The sequence below is a fragment of the Pinus tabuliformis genome, chromosome 5_1 (genome assembly GCF_031772625.1).
Source record: "Pinus tabuliformis cultivar Carrire ecotype Pingquan chromosome 5_1, CPIR1, whole genome shotgun sequence".
Taxonomy (NCBI): Eukaryota; Viridiplantae; Streptophyta; class Pinopsida; order Pinales; family Pinaceae; genus Pinus; species Pinus tabuliformis.
The window spans coordinates 461,308,339-461,325,282 of record NC_142305.1 but is presented as its reverse complement, the minus strand read 5'-3'; the positions used below and the strand labels follow the sequence as shown (position 1 = coordinate 461,325,282).

At 37.2% G+C, this 16,944-nt stretch overlaps 2 protein-coding genes across 3 annotated transcripts; one reads left to right on the top strand and one right to left on the bottom strand.

Moving 5' to 3' along the window:
• The first annotated feature begins 1,493 nt into the window (after window positions 1-1,493).
• On the top strand, window positions 1,494-2,111 carry LOC149165492 (pentatricopeptide repeat-containing protein At1g03540-like). The gene is made up of 2 exons (XM_089429827.1): window positions 1,494-1,892; window positions 2,049-2,111. Exons 1-2 carry the CDS (start codon window positions 1,494-1,496, stop codon window positions 2,109-2,111), a joined length of 462 nt encoding a protein of 153 aa, XP_089285953.1.
• A 2,496-nt stretch (window positions 2,112-4,607) lies between these two features.
• LOC149165491 (phospholipase D alpha 1-like) lies at window positions 4,608-16,047 on the bottom strand. Of its 2 annotated transcripts, XM_089432315.1 has the most exons (3): window positions 15,823-16,047; window positions 15,354-15,719; window positions 4,608-5,409 (listed from the first exon to the last, which is right to left on the bottom strand). In XM_089432315.1, the coding sequence occupies exons 2-3, from the start codon at window positions 15,358-15,360 to the stop codon at window positions 4,982-4,984; spliced, it is 435 nt and encodes a 144-aa protein (XP_089288441.1). In that variant the 5' UTR covers window positions 15,361-15,719; window positions 15,823-16,047; the 3' UTR covers window positions 4,608-4,981. The 2 variants fall into 2 exon arrangements, with proteins under 2 accessions (XP_089288441.1, XP_089288442.1); XM_089432316.1 differs by lacking the exon at window positions 4,608-5,409 and having other exon boundaries at window positions 13,817-15,719; window positions 15,832-16,047.
• Between the last annotated feature and the right edge of the window lie 897 nt (window positions 16,048-16,944).

Sequence of the window (16,944 nt, the reverse complement as noted above, 5' to 3'; positions counted from 1 at the left end):
TATAAGTAGGATAATAAATTATTTAATATTGAGAGGGTGGGTAAGATTTATAATTTAAATAGTTTTAAAAATAATAGTAATTAATCAGAATAGAGAAATAAAATTATCAATAATATAGTAAGAGGTAGAGTACACATTTACAAAATTACAATTTACATAATTACAAGGGTGTAGAGATTAATTATTTGAAGTAATTTTATGTAAGAGTAATAAAAATAAATAAAGTGCATGGTAAAAAAAAAATAGAAAAGGGGAAGAGATTGAAATCATTACTAAACTTTGACATTTTATATACAATATAATTAAAAAAATTATATGCAATATAAGTAAAAAAAACATAATAATAGAATAGAGAAAATGAAAAGCAAATTTATAATAGATTATTATCTCCCCATAAAATCAAATTATAGAAAACATGATGAAGCTATTAATAAACTAACACAACACAAAAGAAACAAAAATTATAACTAATATAATGTTATTTTAATCTAGATAATCAACTAACAAAATAAATTCCACATAACAAATCAAAATAAATTCCAAGGAACATGTACATCAAAGGAACTCTAAATGAACGAATTATTCTGAGATAGATCACTACCGTAAAAATGAGAGAAAAGAATGAGGCATTATGCGAGGTCAAAGAGCATAGCTAGGAGGCCATTAAATTCACTATCAAAATAATCCAAAAAAGAGATAGATTTAATTAAGGGATGAATGTATTGTTCAAAAGCAAAAATAAAATAGAGTTGAGTCATTCAAGTCAATAATTTGGGCATTCTACTCCCCTCCCACCTCTTCTTATTAAGTTGTACACATAGAATCCATAATTTGAACACTCTCCTCTCCTCCCACCTCTACCTTGTTTAATTTTCAGTTAGAATTTTTATTTTTATTTTTTCTCTACTTTTGTCCCTACCTAATTACCTCTATTTCGGTTTAAAATTCTCATTTTATTCAGTTGAAACAAAATTTATTCCATTAAACCAACTTTTACAAATCTACTTATTTAACTCATCTCAACCACTTTATACAAACGAAAATGAAATTAAAAAAAAAGGCCATATAATTTCTATACACCAAACAATTTAATTTATTTTTTTGAAATTACATTATTTCTAAAAAAAAATTTAATTAGCTTGTTTAATAATATATTCTTATTTTTGTCATATATTAAAACTATAAAATATATAAAACACATTTGGTATTTCTAACCTTTTTTTTAATTATGTTATTTAGTAATATATTCTTATTTTTGTCCTATATTAAAATTTAAAAAAAAAAATAACTTAGCTGGATACATGTATGGACAATTTATAGGAAGGGAAGCTTTGGAACATTTAAATGGCGTTATAGTCGATTCGGACACCTATATTTCCTTCTTAGAACTTTAGATCAAGATGAAAACTATTCCAAAAGAAAAAATAGTCCATACCCACATGGGTTTGAATGGGATTGAACCAAATGGAATACTAAAAACTAAGTTTATTGCCATGTATTCCAAGTGCGGGAGCATAGAGGATGCACGACTAGTGTTTGACAAAATTACTAAACAAATCAGGCCTTCATGGGTTGTTATGATTGCAGGTTTTGCCAACTGTGGTGACTATGAGGAAGCCCTTAAGCTCTATTGCGAAATGCAAAAGACTAGTATGCAATATGACAGTTTTATCTTTCCATGTGTTTTAAAGGCTTGTGTTGGTTTGTGTAATTTGCAGCAGGGCAGGGAGATTCATGGTCAAATAAGCAGAAGGGGTTGTAGGAAAGACATAGTTGTTGAAAATTCTCTGATCGATATGTATAGCACATTCATGGTTGTAGAAGATGCAAGGCAAGTGTTTGACAAAAATGTCTCAAAGAAATGTAGTTTCATGGACCTCAATGGAATCAAGGTATGCTAAAAATGGTTGTGACCAGGCCTTGGGTTTCTTCCATGAAATGCATTTGTCAGGTATTGAGCCGAATGTGATATCATGGACTACACCAATTGCAGGGTTTGTTCAAGTGGGTGAGGTCATGATTCTTTGGTGACGTTTTGTCGAATGCAGAAAGTAGGCATTGCACCTAGTTCCATCACCGTGGTAAATGTTCTCTGCATGTATTACATCTAGGGATCTAGAACAGGGGAAAGAGATTCATTCATATGTTATTCGAAGTGGATTTGAGTCAAATGTCATTATCGAGACTGAGCTTCTGAACTTCTATTCCAAGTTTGGAAGAATAGATAATGCATGACATATATTTGATAGAATGCCTAAGAGAGATGTTGTACTATGGACCGGGATGATTGGAATGTGTACCAAGAATGAGTACAGTGTTGAAGCATTGAAACTCTTCCATGAAATGCAGTTAGGAGGCATAAAGCCGAACACCTTCACCATTACAAGTGCTCTTCCAGCATGTGCCCACTTAGCGGTATTGCACCATGGTAAAGAGATTCATGGTTACATAATCAAATGAGCATTTGGGATAAATGATATTGGAGTGAGTGCACTGATAAGCATGTATACAAAATGCGGGAGTGTAGAAGATGCGTGTAGAGTGTTTGACATTATAAATCGAAGAGACGTGGTCATATGGACTGTTATGATTGCAGGGTATGCAATGCACGGGCATGGTGAGGAAGCCCTCAATCTCTTTATACTAATGCAACAGGAGGGTGTGAAACCAGATCATATTACCTTTGTTGGGTTACTATCCGCATGTAGCCATGTAGACTAGGTGAATGAAGGTTGGAAACACTTCAATCTCATGAGTCAAGAGTATCATATCACACTGAGAGTGGAGCATTATGCCTATATGGTTGATCTCCTTGGTCGTGTTGGACGACTGGATGAAGCTTGGGACTTCATCAGCAAAATGCCATTAGAACCTAGCACATCTGTGTGGGGGGCTTTTCTTACTGCCTGCAAAATTCATTGCAATATAGAGCTAGGGGAGCAAGTAGCAAGACACCTTCTTGAGCTAGAGCCTGAAAATGCCAGAAATTGCGTGCTTCTGGCAAATGTCTATGTTACAGGTGGCAGGTGGGATGGCTTTGCAAAGGTGATAAAAATTATGAATGACATAGGGTTGAAGAAGCCCCCTAGTTGCAGTTTGATTGATGTTAGAAATAAGGTATATACATTTTTTTTTGTAGGAGACAGATCCCACCCACAAACAAACAAAATCTATGCAAAGTTGGTTGATTTGGCCATGCAAATGCAGAGTGTAGGTAAACTAGTAAACAAACTAATTATGGTAGACCCACATTAATCTATAGCTAAACCAAGGCCCGACCTAAATAAAATGATAAGCATTTACAAAAAATGATGTTGTTGAAGAAAGGAAGCAAAGAAAATTGGAATTTGGTGATGCATTAACCTCAGGAGTCCTTCCCTATCATCAACTTGGCATGCACATAAATTATAAAACGCCTATTTTCTTGAGCTCTCTTGTAGTTAGAATCTTCCTCCGAATTCACCTATGGTATATACTCACACTTTTCTCGACCTCTCTATTTTCCAAATAGGAAAAGGTCAGATAATCCTTGGGATCTGCATCATAGATTTGTTTGGCACGCAAAGCTTGCACAATATTTTTATACATCATCTCCATTGTCCTCCTCTGCCAATCCAAGATTGCTTGCACAAAGCCACTCTCTAGTACCCCCTCTGGCCACATTGGCACAACAATATAGACTCTAAATTGTTCTCCTGCTTCTATCTTGGTAACTATTTTTAAAGACAATTCCTTGGGAATAATAAAATGGCAGGAACCAAATAAACAAACCTCTACTTTAGTTAGGTAAGGGAATATACGAACAAAATTTATAATTATAACCAACTGAAGGAAATTGTTATCGAGTATGAATGTAGTTTGCTCATTTTTTAGACAACATTGGCATACTTACACTGTATACAAGAACTTTCAATGACAACAACAACTCTATAACCCTCAAGTAATTATATCCCTCCCTACTTAACACACAAATCGCCCATGTCATAAAACGCAAAACTAAGATGATTGTCACAATGCAAGACCACATGAGTCATGCATGTTGATACATATACTACCCCCGGAAAACACCCAACCAAGCAAGAAGGCAGCTCAGGAAATATAGCCAATGACAAAAAATATGGTTTCTTAACTTACAATCCTTGTTATTGATTACCATTTACAATGGTTTTGAATTTAAAATGACAAAACACAGTTCAAATATAACTCCATGTCTATCAAATATCTTTGCTCTCATTGTGACTAGGGATGTTCGCCACATAAGCCACTTCCTAATTTCAACAAACACAATTTATCATATTTCCATAAAGGTCACAAGAAAGCCTTATCATGTTTTCACTATATCAAATTACATAAAATATGAAAATATTCACTCTTTTTTCTTGGAACATAACAATGAAAAAGAAATAACGATGTATGTATAATAGGTAGGGATACAAACACAATGAATACATGCCATAAAGAAACATATCAACTACAAAAATTATATTATTAGAGCTTCACATACCATTCGAATGCCAAATATTGAACATTTTGTTATTAAAAAACTGCAAATACATATATAACATAGATCTATAGGTATCAAATGTAGATGTTATTGACCAAAAGGTCAACGTCTAACAATCCCTGTTAAGTTATTGCACAAGAGGTTACCATGCAGATTGATTTCAGTTTTCTAGTTTGCCTATTAATCTGCTTGACTAAAGAGAAAATTAAGAGAAAAAGGAAAAAGTTTTCACTGGATTAGATATTTCCACAAGCTTTGTGTGAGCTCTAAAGATGATTATTTGTATTTGAGTGCAAATACTAACAACGGGAAGAAAGGGAAAGGGCTCTAAATAGAGTGTGGGTTACGAAAGACCAAACAAGTATTGGAGTACTAGTGCTTCAACTCTCTATGTGGTCAGAATGGATGGTAGGTAGTTTGATTTGGTGCCCAATTCCGGGGGCACCCTAGAAAGATTGGCCATTTTACGGGCGGTTTTCACATCTTTCGATGGCGGCCTTGTGTTCTTCGCGTTCCTCTCTTTTCCTTTGTATTTGGAAAGAATTTTGTGCCAGGTAACTTTGTCACCTCACCAGCATTTGTGACACCCACAAGATACATCAACAAATGGCCCGGCATATTACTTTCCAAACTTTCATTGCTATATAAATCCCAGTATAGTTCTGTTATTTTGTTCACTTTCTTGATACATTCTAGGCTTTCGGGCTGAAGGAACAAGTTATCTAGCAATCCAGTGTGTTCGTACCACAGAGACATCCTGAAACCATGGATTTTCCCTCTGGCTGTCCCATTAACTGCCATATGATATGGTTTGTAAGCCCCCATTACTATCTCAGAGTCCCTTGCACCATCCATGGAACATTGGTTGATATTTGTTGATCCAATAATAATGTACTCATCGTCAACTGCATAAAAGAAACAAGCAAGGTGTCAGAAGAGAGAATATCATCTCGAGAAAAATGCACACGAGACTAAAATTCAAGCCTATCAAATCAAATTCTTGCCACTAGTACATTGAAAATTTTATAAGTTGCAGAACAGAAATTATAGAGCAAGAGGTATGTAAGGACAATATAATAAAATGAAGACAAAAAGATTACAATGGGTTCCACCAAAATTTTGGGATGTGCATATGCTACTCCACATCTATAAATTTTAGGATTGTCAAATGAGATACGGAGATAGATACTGGGGCATATGAAGGCAACAAGATTTTAAAATTACTAATGACACCGAAATCCATCGTAAAGTGTATGGAGGTACATCCAAACTTAAAAGATTGTTAATGAGGACAAGGGATCCCACATTAAGAACTGTTAATTTATGTATGTTCTATGCTAGAGCAATTTATTTAATTTCTTTTCCATATAGCAATCACATCAGCATAAAGTAAACTGCAAATAGAACATAAATATAAATCGCAGAAGACATGCCAAGACAAGAGGACACAAGATGTGGCGCTAGCCAGGGACAAACCCCACAATGTGTGGGGAAACCCTTGATCAATTCTTCTTTTATGTTCTTCAAAGTTCAGCAGAGAAAGAGAGAGAGAGATAGTACATTTACAACAGAAGTCAACACTTTGACTTATCTAGTTCTAGCATAGATCATTTTGTATAACGATGAGATCAGTTGAAGACATTCTGCTTCAACTGATTCTCTAAGGTGACTCCTTCACCTATCATCGTGCTACATATGGCACCATGTTGTATTAATCATGATTATCATCATGTTGTCCATGCTACCCATGATCTCTTACATCATTCTGTTGTCCAATGCTCATATCATCATGTTGCCCTTACTATCCTTCTATATATCAACCTTAGCTGCTTGCTATGGCTTGCAGCCTAGCAAAGCAGCTAGGCTATCCTCCACGCAGTCCCATTATTTGCTTATCACTATCTCAGCGTTCTTCATAACCATGCTGGACAGCAATTATGACTAAAGAAAATTATATATACCTGACACAATGAAGCATATATATAACTGTGTCTAGATGAATGTGTTCCATACATCGTATGATCCCATGACTGTGTATGACTGTGTGGTATATTATATGAATGCCCAGCATATATACATAATGCCCAGCGTATATATTTCCAACATATATACTTAATGCCCAGCGTATATATCCAGCGTATATACATAATGTGTTGTATGGACTGCGTGGTAGTTTTGTGCATTGTATGGACTGCGTATAGCGTGGTTCCATATTGTGTATATATACGTGGTTTCATATAACGTGGTTCCATATTCATATGACTTTGTATAAATGAACGTGAACAGCTTATAGATACATAACATGGACAGCGTTTGATATATGAACAGCGTTTGCATACATATGATTCCATGCACAGCGTATAGGTCTCGCCATGAACAAGCCTACACTATCTGTGCCATTTTCATCACGTTGACTGCTGCTTCAATCTAGACATTGCTAGGACTGTGTTTCACCATAATGCCATAGCGTTCACCATGACTGCATTTCACCATAATGCCACTGCATTCACCATAACTGCATTTCACCATAATGCCATGGCTGCCTAGATTACACGCTGCCTGTTGTTCTATGCTGCCAGATCTGTAAGGCAATGTAGGTTTCTTCTTGGACTGCGTTATGAGATCTTGAGCCTTCATGTTGCTGCGTATTTAGTGACAACTTCTAGGGTTTCTTCCATAGCAGTGTTTAGATCTAGATCATTATGCTACTACGACTAGGGCATCATAGCAAATACTCTTAGCATTTTCTCCTTCTTCAAAAACCCAGACGTGCAGAAGAGATCACATGAAGAGTGTCAAAATGACTTCAAATCCTCTTCTATTTATACCAAAATGTATAGGTTGAATAGACATGAATTTTGGGCTTCTTGAGCCTACATAAGTTTTTGGTTGGCTCAATAATAAATCCATAATCAAAATAAATTCATATCTCCATAAATACTTATCGGAACTTGATGATATTTAGATCAATCCTACACCTCTCGACGAGAGGGATTCAATAAAAATATCAGCTGCCATAAATAAGCTGACCCACATGGAGTTTGGCCCTAGTTGCCAATTTAACACTCCCTCTCAATTAGGGAGAACTCCATCCGCTGATCCATAAGTCTGACTGTACTATCTCTACCATCAGTGCCCTACATTGCTCTGCCCAGCTCTGCTGGCTCTGCTCTACTTAGCTCTGCTAGCTCTGCTTTGCTCTGCTAGCTCTGTTGGCTCTGCTAGCTCTGCTGGCTCTTCTCTGATCAACTTAGCTCTGCTAAACTATGAAGAAGAAGAATTGATTGAGAATGTCTCATACCATTCTCCACTGACCCGAAGTCAGTCTTAAAGTGCGTACCACTAGTTTTAGACCAGTCTCAACCGACCCAAAGTCAACATCATAGTGGGTACCACTCCTACCACTGGTCCCAGACCAGTATCACAGGCTCATAGAGTGTACCACTGGTCCTAGACCAGTCTCAACCGACCCGAAATCAGCGTCATAGTATGTACCACTCTCACTAGTCCCAAACCAGTCCTGCACCGACACGAATTCAGTCTCAGAGTTTGTACCACTGGTCCTAGACCAGTCTCAACCGACCCGAAGTCGGCGTCATAGTAGGTACAACTCCTACCACTGGTCTCAAACCAGTATCATTGATCCCAGATCAATGAAGGTCATCCTAACGTAGGGAGTACGGTAGATACAGCGATGCGTCCATCGGTACTACTATGGTCCCTATCTTCATTTCCCTGCTCATTGATCAGATGAGAGGTACTTCCCATGAGTCCTAGACTGCAAGGGTAGGATGCCTCGATAGGAGAACTTAATTAATCCCATCCTCATAGGAGAACAAATCATCCTGCTACAATTGTCATGGAGAACACATCATCTAGACCTCACAGGAGAACTAATCATCTTGCTACACAGGAGAGTGAAACATCCTGTCCACAGGAGAGTGAATCATCCTATCCCACAAGAGATCGAATCATCTTGTCCCACAAGAGTGCGAATCATCTTGTCCCACAAGAGAGCGAATCATCTTGTTCACAGGAGAGCGAATCATCCTGTCCACAAGATAGTAAATCATCTTGTCCCAGTGTGCACCACCAAGGGAGGGTGATTCACCCTGTGGTTGTATGTTGCTCCAGTAAGAACTGCAAGCCCCCAGAGCTCCCAGAGCTCAATGTATGCAACATGCAGGACCCTTGTACAAGGGTTTCAAGTCATTTGGGAAAAATCACAGATTTGATCTTTCCCCCGGGGCTTTAGCGACCTGTACATCATCTCAATGCGATGGAGCCTCCTTGCTCATCGACTTACCATATCCCAGATAAGGTAGTATCTGATGTCTATCTGCTGGAGCAATCGTCGAATACGAGATTCCTCAATAATCGAATCCCACCTCTGGTTGTCATAAAGAATCACGGTGGTATTCATCATGTGTACTCACTGAAGAGTTTCCACAACCAGGCAACTTCATACGAGGTCATACTCGTAGTTATATACTCACTCTCGGCGGTACTTATAACAACCGACTTCTGCTTCCTGCTCATCCATGATATCGAAATAGAATACAAAGAGAACCAGCACTGAAAAGTGCTCTAGTGATCCTCCACAATGCCTGCCCAGACAACATTCAAATAATCATGCAGTTTCATATTTCTGGCAGTGTATCTCAATCCATGCAAGAGTGTGCCTTGAAGACATCTTAAAAGATTCTTGGCACCAATCCAGTGAGGCTCAACCAAATATGAGCTCCCTATGCTAACTGCAAAACATGTGTCCGGAATCCAACTGCAAAACATATGTCCAGAATCCAACTCCCTCTTACTTCTGCAGATGAGAGGGTCTGCACCTGGCAGAAAAAGTTCATCTGCATAAGGTGTCGGTATGAGAGGTCTATCATCCACAACCTTCGGATAATGGTTTGGATCAGTTTCACTCCTTAATGAATCTCAGCTTCATCAAACAGCGATCATTCCTCTCATGCTACGTCCGGGGTGTTTTGCTTCAAGCCATAGAGGGCTTTCTTCCACTTGTATACATGAGATTCCTGTTCATGAATCTCAAACTCCACAGGTTATTTCAAACATGTGGACTTGCTACATGAGGGGAATGGTCCCCTTGTAAGATTTTCCTTCGGTACATCGCAGACATGTACTTTCATGCTCTTTTTGAATTCAGGCTTCCCTGTCACCATCTGACTCACAAACTTCCGGTGTTGTGTCAATGGACATGGTCCCTAGTGGACTTCCTGTAACTTAATACATCCTTGAACTCAAAAGCATCTTTGAAAATTATGTTTTCAAACACTAACCTTTTCATCGACAAATGCCACCTTAAAACCTTCGACTTCCATTCCTGGGGCTCCTTGCTTCCTTGAAGAGTCGGTCGTGTCCTTGATGACCTACATCTCTGCCATTCAGATACTCCTTCACATAAGGGTTGAACTCATAACCAAGACATCTACCTTTCCTTCCACCCTTAGATCCAAACTTCCCAATGAAGTGATCTTTAGGTAGGCCATCATAAGTTCAACTGCGCCATTCTAATAATATGCTCTGCTTCGACTTCACCCTAAGTGAATTATGAAGAACCCATTGATCCTTCTGTCTTATCCCAACTGTCTTCAATGATTGCTCTTTCACTCTTACTTGGGCATTGTCTTCGCCTCAGCTCTGATACCATGTTAATTTATGTATGTTCTACACCAGAGCAATTTATTTAATTTCTTTTCCATATAGCAATCACGTCAGCATAATGTAAATTGTAGATAGAACATAAATATAAATCGCAGAAGACATGCCAAGACAAGAGGACACAAGATGTGGCGCTAGCTAGGGACAAACCCCACAATGTGTGGGGAAACCCTTGATCAATTCTTCTTTTATGTTCTTCAAAGTTCAACAAAGAAAGAGAGAGAGAGATAGTACATTTACAACAGAAGTCAACACTTTGACTTATCTAGATCTAGCATAGATCATTTTGTATAACGATGAGATCAGTTGAAGACATTCTTCTTCAACTGATTCTCCAAGGTGACTCCTTCACCTATCATCGTGCTACATATGGCACCATGCTATACTAATCATGATTATCATCATGTTGTCCATGCTACCCATGATCTCTTACATCATTCTGCTGTCCAATGCTCATATCATCATGCTGCCCTTACTATCCTTCTATATATCAACCTTAGCTGCTTGCTATGGCTTGCAGCCTAGCAAAGCAGCTAGGCTATCCTCCATGTAGTCCCATTATTTGCTTATCACTGTCTCAGCGTTCTTCATAACCATGCTGGACAGCAGTTATGACTGAAGCAGATTATATATACCTGACACAATGAAGCGTATATATGACTGTGTCTAGATGACTGTGTTCCATACCGCGTATGATCCCATGACTGTGTATGACTGCGTGGTATATTATATGAATGCCCAGTGTATATATTTCCAGTGTATATACATAATGCCCAGTGTATATATTTCCAGCGTATATACATAATGCCCAGCGTATATATTCAGCATATATATTTCCAGCGTATATAAACAATGCCCAGCGTATATACATAATGCATTGTATGGACTGTGTATAGCTTGGTTCCATATTGCGTATATATACGTGGTTTCATATAACGTGGTTCCATATTCATATGACTGTGTATAAATGAACGTGAACAGCTTATAGATATATAACATGGACAGCGTTTGATATATGAACAACGTTTGCATACATATGATTCCATGCACAGCATATAGGTCTCACCATGAACAGGCCTACGCTATCTACAGCATTTTCATCATGTTGACTACTGCTTCAATCTATACGTTGTCATGACTGTGTTTCACCATAATGCCAAAGCGTTCACCATGACTGTGTTTCACCATAATTGCATTTCACCATGATGCCATGCCTGCCTAGATTACACGCTGCTTGTTGTTCTACGCTACCAGATCTTTAAGGCAACATAGGTTTCTTCTTGGACTGTGTTATGAGATCTTGAGCCTTCCTGTTGCTGCATATTTAGTGATAGCTTCTAGGGTTTCTTCCATAGCAGTGTTTAGATCTAGATCATTATGCTACTATGGCTAGGGCATCATAGCAAATACTCTTAGCGTTTTCTCCTTCTCCAAAAACCCAGACGTGGAGAAGAGATCACATGAAGAGTGTCAAAATGACTTCAAATCCTCTTCTATTTATACCAAAACGTATAGGTTGAATAGACATGACGTTTGGGCTTCTTGAGCCTACATAAGTTGCTGGTCGGCTAGATAATAAATCCATAATCAAAATAAATTCATATCTCCATAAATACTTATCGGAATCGGATGATCTTTAGATCAATCCTACACCTCTCGACGAGAGAGATTCAATAAAATATCAGATGCCATAAATAAGCTGACCCACATGGAGTTTGGCCCTAGTTGCCAATTTAACAAGAACCTTTCTTAATTATTAAAATTCCAAAATTTAAATATATACAGAACATTAATGATACATAATGTTCAACATCAAAGGAACTTAGTACAAGTCGTACTTAGCACAAGTGGTATGGTTCTTAACTTGATAAAATCGTAACAAGGCTGGGTTTGGATGGGGTGTGTACAGAGGTTTATATAAAGTGGAATTAGAATTTAAGGATAGATGCTTTAAGATAATTTGTTTTTCTGCATCTTTTTAAGTTAATAAAGGGTACTTTTGAACGCTACCAAAATGTTGTGATTTGGTTCCTACCCACATTTCTTAGCATTCTCAATGTACCCAGAAATGTACCCAGAAATGCAGTTAATATTCCTAGAGCCCCCACACTCGTGTGTTGCATGGTGTATAACAAACAAGTTAGAACTATGCAAACTCAAATACAGGTTTAAACCTATTTTTCCAAGACATTATCTTTCCCTTTTTTATGTAGTAACCTTATCCTTACTAAGCTTTACATGATATTTGGGGCTTTCAGGAATCTCCAATCCGCATGAACGGTCGGAAAACCAAACTAAACCTAGAGTAGTCCCAAACCAAACCTAGATTAGTCATCATAAATTAGTAGACAGGCTAATTATGGTAGACCAAAAATAATCTACATATAAACCAAGGTCCAACCCAAATAAAATGACAAGCATTTACAAAAAATGATGATGTTGTTGAAGAAAGGAAGTAAAGAAAATAGGAATTTGGTGATACATTAACCTCAGGAGTTCTTCCCTATCATCATCTTGGCATGCACATAAATCATAAAATGTCTATTTTCTTGAGTTCTCTTGTAGTCAGAATCTTCCTCCGGATGCTCCTGTGGTATATACTCACCACTTTTCTCGACCTCTCTATTTTCCAAACAAAAAAAGGTTAGATAATCCTTGGGATATGCATCATAGATTTGTTTGGCATCATCTCCATTGTCCTCCTTTGCCAATCCAAGATTGCCTGCAGAGAGCCACTCTCTGGTACCCCTCTGGACACATTGGCACAACAATATAGACTCTAAATTCTTCTCCTCCTTCTATCTTGGTAACTATTTTTAAATACAATTCCTTCAGAATAGTAAAATGGTTAGAACCAAATAAAAAAACCTCTACTTTAGTTAGGTAAGGGAATATACAAACAAAATTTATAATTACAACCAACTGAAGGAAATTGTATCGGGCAAGGGAATATACGAACAAAATTTATAGTTATAACCAACTAAAGGAAATTGTATCAAGTATGAATGTAGCTTGCTCATTTTTTAGACAACATTGGCATACTTACACTGTATACAATAACAGAAACTATATAACCCTCAAGTAATTATATCCCTTCCTACTTAACACACAAATCGCCCATGTCTTAAAACAAAAAACTAAGATGATTGTCACAATGCAAGACCACATGAGTCATGCATGTTGATCCATATATTCCCCCGGAAAACACCCAACCAAGTAAGAAGGCAGCTCGAGAACTATAGCCAATGACAAAAAATATGGTTTCTTAACTTATAGTCCTTGTTATTGATAAGGATTTACAATGGTTTTGAATTTAAGATAACAAAACATAGAGTTCAAATATAACTCCATGTTTATCAAAGATCTTTGCTCTCATTGTGACTAGGGATGTTCACCACAGAAGCCACTTCCTAATTTCAACCAACACAATTTATCATATTTCCACAAAGATGAGCAGAAATCCTTGTCATGTTTTCAGTATATCAAATTACATAAAGCAGATATGCAAATCTTCTCTCTTTTTTCTTGGAACATAACAATGAAAAAGAAATAATGATGTGTGTGTAATAGGCAGGGATACAAACACAACGCATACATGCCATAAAGAAACTTATCAACTACAAAAATCATAATATTAGAGCTTCACATACCACTTGAATGCCAAATATTGAACACTATGTTATTAAAAAACTGCAAATACATAGATAACATAGCTCTATAGGTATTGAATGTAGATGCTATTGACCAAAAGGTCAATGCCTAGTTATTGCACAGGAGGTTACCACGCGGATTGATATCAGTTTTGTAGTTTGCATGTTAAACTGCTTGGCTAAAGAGAAAATTAAGAGAAAAAGGAAAAAAAAATCACCGGATTAGATATTTCCACAAGCTTTGTGTGAGCTCTAAAGACGATTGTCTATATTTTAGTGCAAATACCAACAACGGGAAGACCAAACAATTATTGGTATGTGGTTAAAATAGGTGGCACGTACTCTGATTTGGTGCCCAATTCTTGAGCCTTTGTATCTGGAAAGAATTTTGTGCCAGGTAACTTTATCACTTCACCAGCATTTGTGACACCCATAGGATACATCAACCAATGGCCCGACATATCACTTTCCAAACTTTCACTGCTATATAAATCCTAGTATCATTCTTCTATTTTGTTCACTTTCCTCATGCATTCTAGGCTTTCAGGATGAAGGAACAAGTTATCTAGCAATCCAGTGTGTTCGTACCACAGAGATCCTGAAACCATGGATTTGCCCTCTGGCTGACCCATTAACTGCCAGATGATATGGTTGGTAAGCCCCCATTGCTATCTCAGAGTCCTTTCTACTAACCAACCATGATCTAGCTACATCCTCTGGTGTTTCAGGAAAACCCAAATGCAGCTCCTTAATCAATCGATCTAAAGACTTGAACATTCCTAATCTCCAAGTCATTTTCATATGTCACAGGCAAGGATTTGTATCTGGAAAGAATTTTGTGCCAGGTAACTCTGTCACTTCACTATCATTTGTGACACCCACAGGATACATCAACAAATGGCCCAGCAGATCACTTTCCAAACTTTCACTGCTATATAAATCCCAGTATCGTTTTGTTGTTTGGTTAATTTTCCTGATACATTCTAGGCTTTCGGGCTGAAGGAACAAGTTATCTAGCAATATAGTGTGTTCGTAACACAGAGACATCCTGAAACCATGGATTTTCCCTCTAGATGGCCCATTAACTACCAGATGATATGGTTCGTAAGCCTCCATTGGTATCTCAAAGTCATTTCCACTAACCAACCCTGATCTAGCTGCATCCTCTGGTGTTTCAGGAAAACCCAAATGCAACTCCTCAATCAATCGATCTAACGACTTGAACATTCCAAATCTCTTGTTCATTTTCATATGTCACAGGCGGAGGAGGAATGATCTCACTAAATTATATCATAGGCAAGAGCAAATCCTTATGACCTTGCTTCCTCCACCTTTGCTCAAGGTTATAAAGCACATCCCAAGCAACAGGCCCTTCCAGCTTGGAATGAATATCATGCCAGGGCTCTCTAGGCCCTCCTTTATCAATCGCCCCACCAGGGAAATTCGGCTGATCGAAATCATTGTGATGAAAAGAATCCAAAGTCCTAAGCAGAGAATGGAATTGGGTATCATACCTTCCATCACACAGATCAATCCGTCCAACAAAGCTCAAGATCCTCCTCTGCTCTGAACCACCTCCAAGAAGAGGGTTGCCAACGACAACGATCTTCGAACTCTTTGCCATCTAAGAGATCCTTCACAGGTACATAGGCTCTTCCGACCACCGTTACCCCAACTGGGTTATCATCTTTAACACTAAAAACTACATTGCCTGCTTGGTGAGCACGGTAAATGTGAAAGGACTCATAACATCATGGGTTCTTGGGTTTGTCACGGATGATCCGATTTCAACCCACAAGAGCTTTCTCCAGATCGATGGTCGCGTACAGTCTGTTAGCTCCTTTGCCAAACCCCACGGTCTCTTCAATGCCCTGAACGAACTGTAACCACAGACACAGACAAATAAATAAATAAATCAAAGAGGATCGCTAAATTATATCATATATGCAGCACTCTTAGGTTATCCAAAAGTATAGAACATACCAGAACAACCTTTGAGCGCACCAGTGATAATCCAGGGCGTTTGAATAGAAGATCTGCAATCCATCTCCATGCAATTTTCTGAGACACTTAAGTGCTCCTGTCACCATTCAAATGGACCTTTGGGCGAAGAGGAAAATGGACAGAAGATGAATACGATGGAGAGAGTAAATTTGCAGAGTGGTTGTGATGGCATGCCAAACGCAACAGGCACATATAAACCCTGTTCGACTTTCAAAGTCAGTTATCCAATAATAACTTCCACCCAATATCATCCAAAGGCTGAAAAAATTTTAATGGTCTAACATAGATGGTTTACTAGCAGTTAGGAAAATTATTTTCAAAAAAACACATTATAACGTAAATATAATATACAATAAATTTTATGGTTATAATATAGTAAATTTGTAAAGTGAAACAAGAAAACAACTAATAATTTATTTTTGTTGTTTCTTGTATAATTAAACATTACATTTTTTTTTAAATAGAGCTTTCAATTTGCGAAAACAATAAAAGAATTAATGTCACACACCACTTCTTTACCTATTTATTGGTTTTTTTATTTTATTTAGAAACCAATCCACCTAAGGCGTAGTGTTAATTACATCTCAATTGCATTAAAACCAACTGACCCTATATCACGACAATTCCTTCCTCATCTACATTAAATTTAAACCGCCGTCGGATCGGATTTCAATTATAGGAATATACGAAAAAGGTAAAGCATCTCAAAAATATATTAACTATTTAAAATACTCCCGCTGAGATCATAATATTAGGCCGAGTTTGAATTATTTTTTATTTAAAATACTCCCGCTGAGATCATAATATTAGGCCGAGTTTGAATTATTTTTTATTTTTATATTTGAATATGTGATTGTAATATTTCACATCTATGTCTATGGTTTTATATTGCGACAATTCCTCCTTCATCCACATTAAATTTAAATCAAACTTATTTGATTTGATTTTAATTTTAGGAATGTAGAAAAAGGTTAGTATCCGGAAGGAAAGAAACAGAAAAAAATAAAAAAATAAAATTATATATATAGGTATGTATATATAATTTTAATTGAAATTATAATATTAAGTGAAGTTTGAATTATTTTTTATTTTTATTATTAT

Coding starts and splice junctions, on each gene's coding strand:
- LOC149165492 (XM_089429827.1), top strand. CDS start 1,494: ATGTATTCCAAGTGCGGGAGCATAGAGGATGCACGACTAGTGTTTGAC. Junction 1,893..2,048: donor TGGACCTCAATGGAATCAAG/GTATGCTAAAAA, acceptor TGTCGAATGCAG/AAAGTAGGCATTGCACCTAG.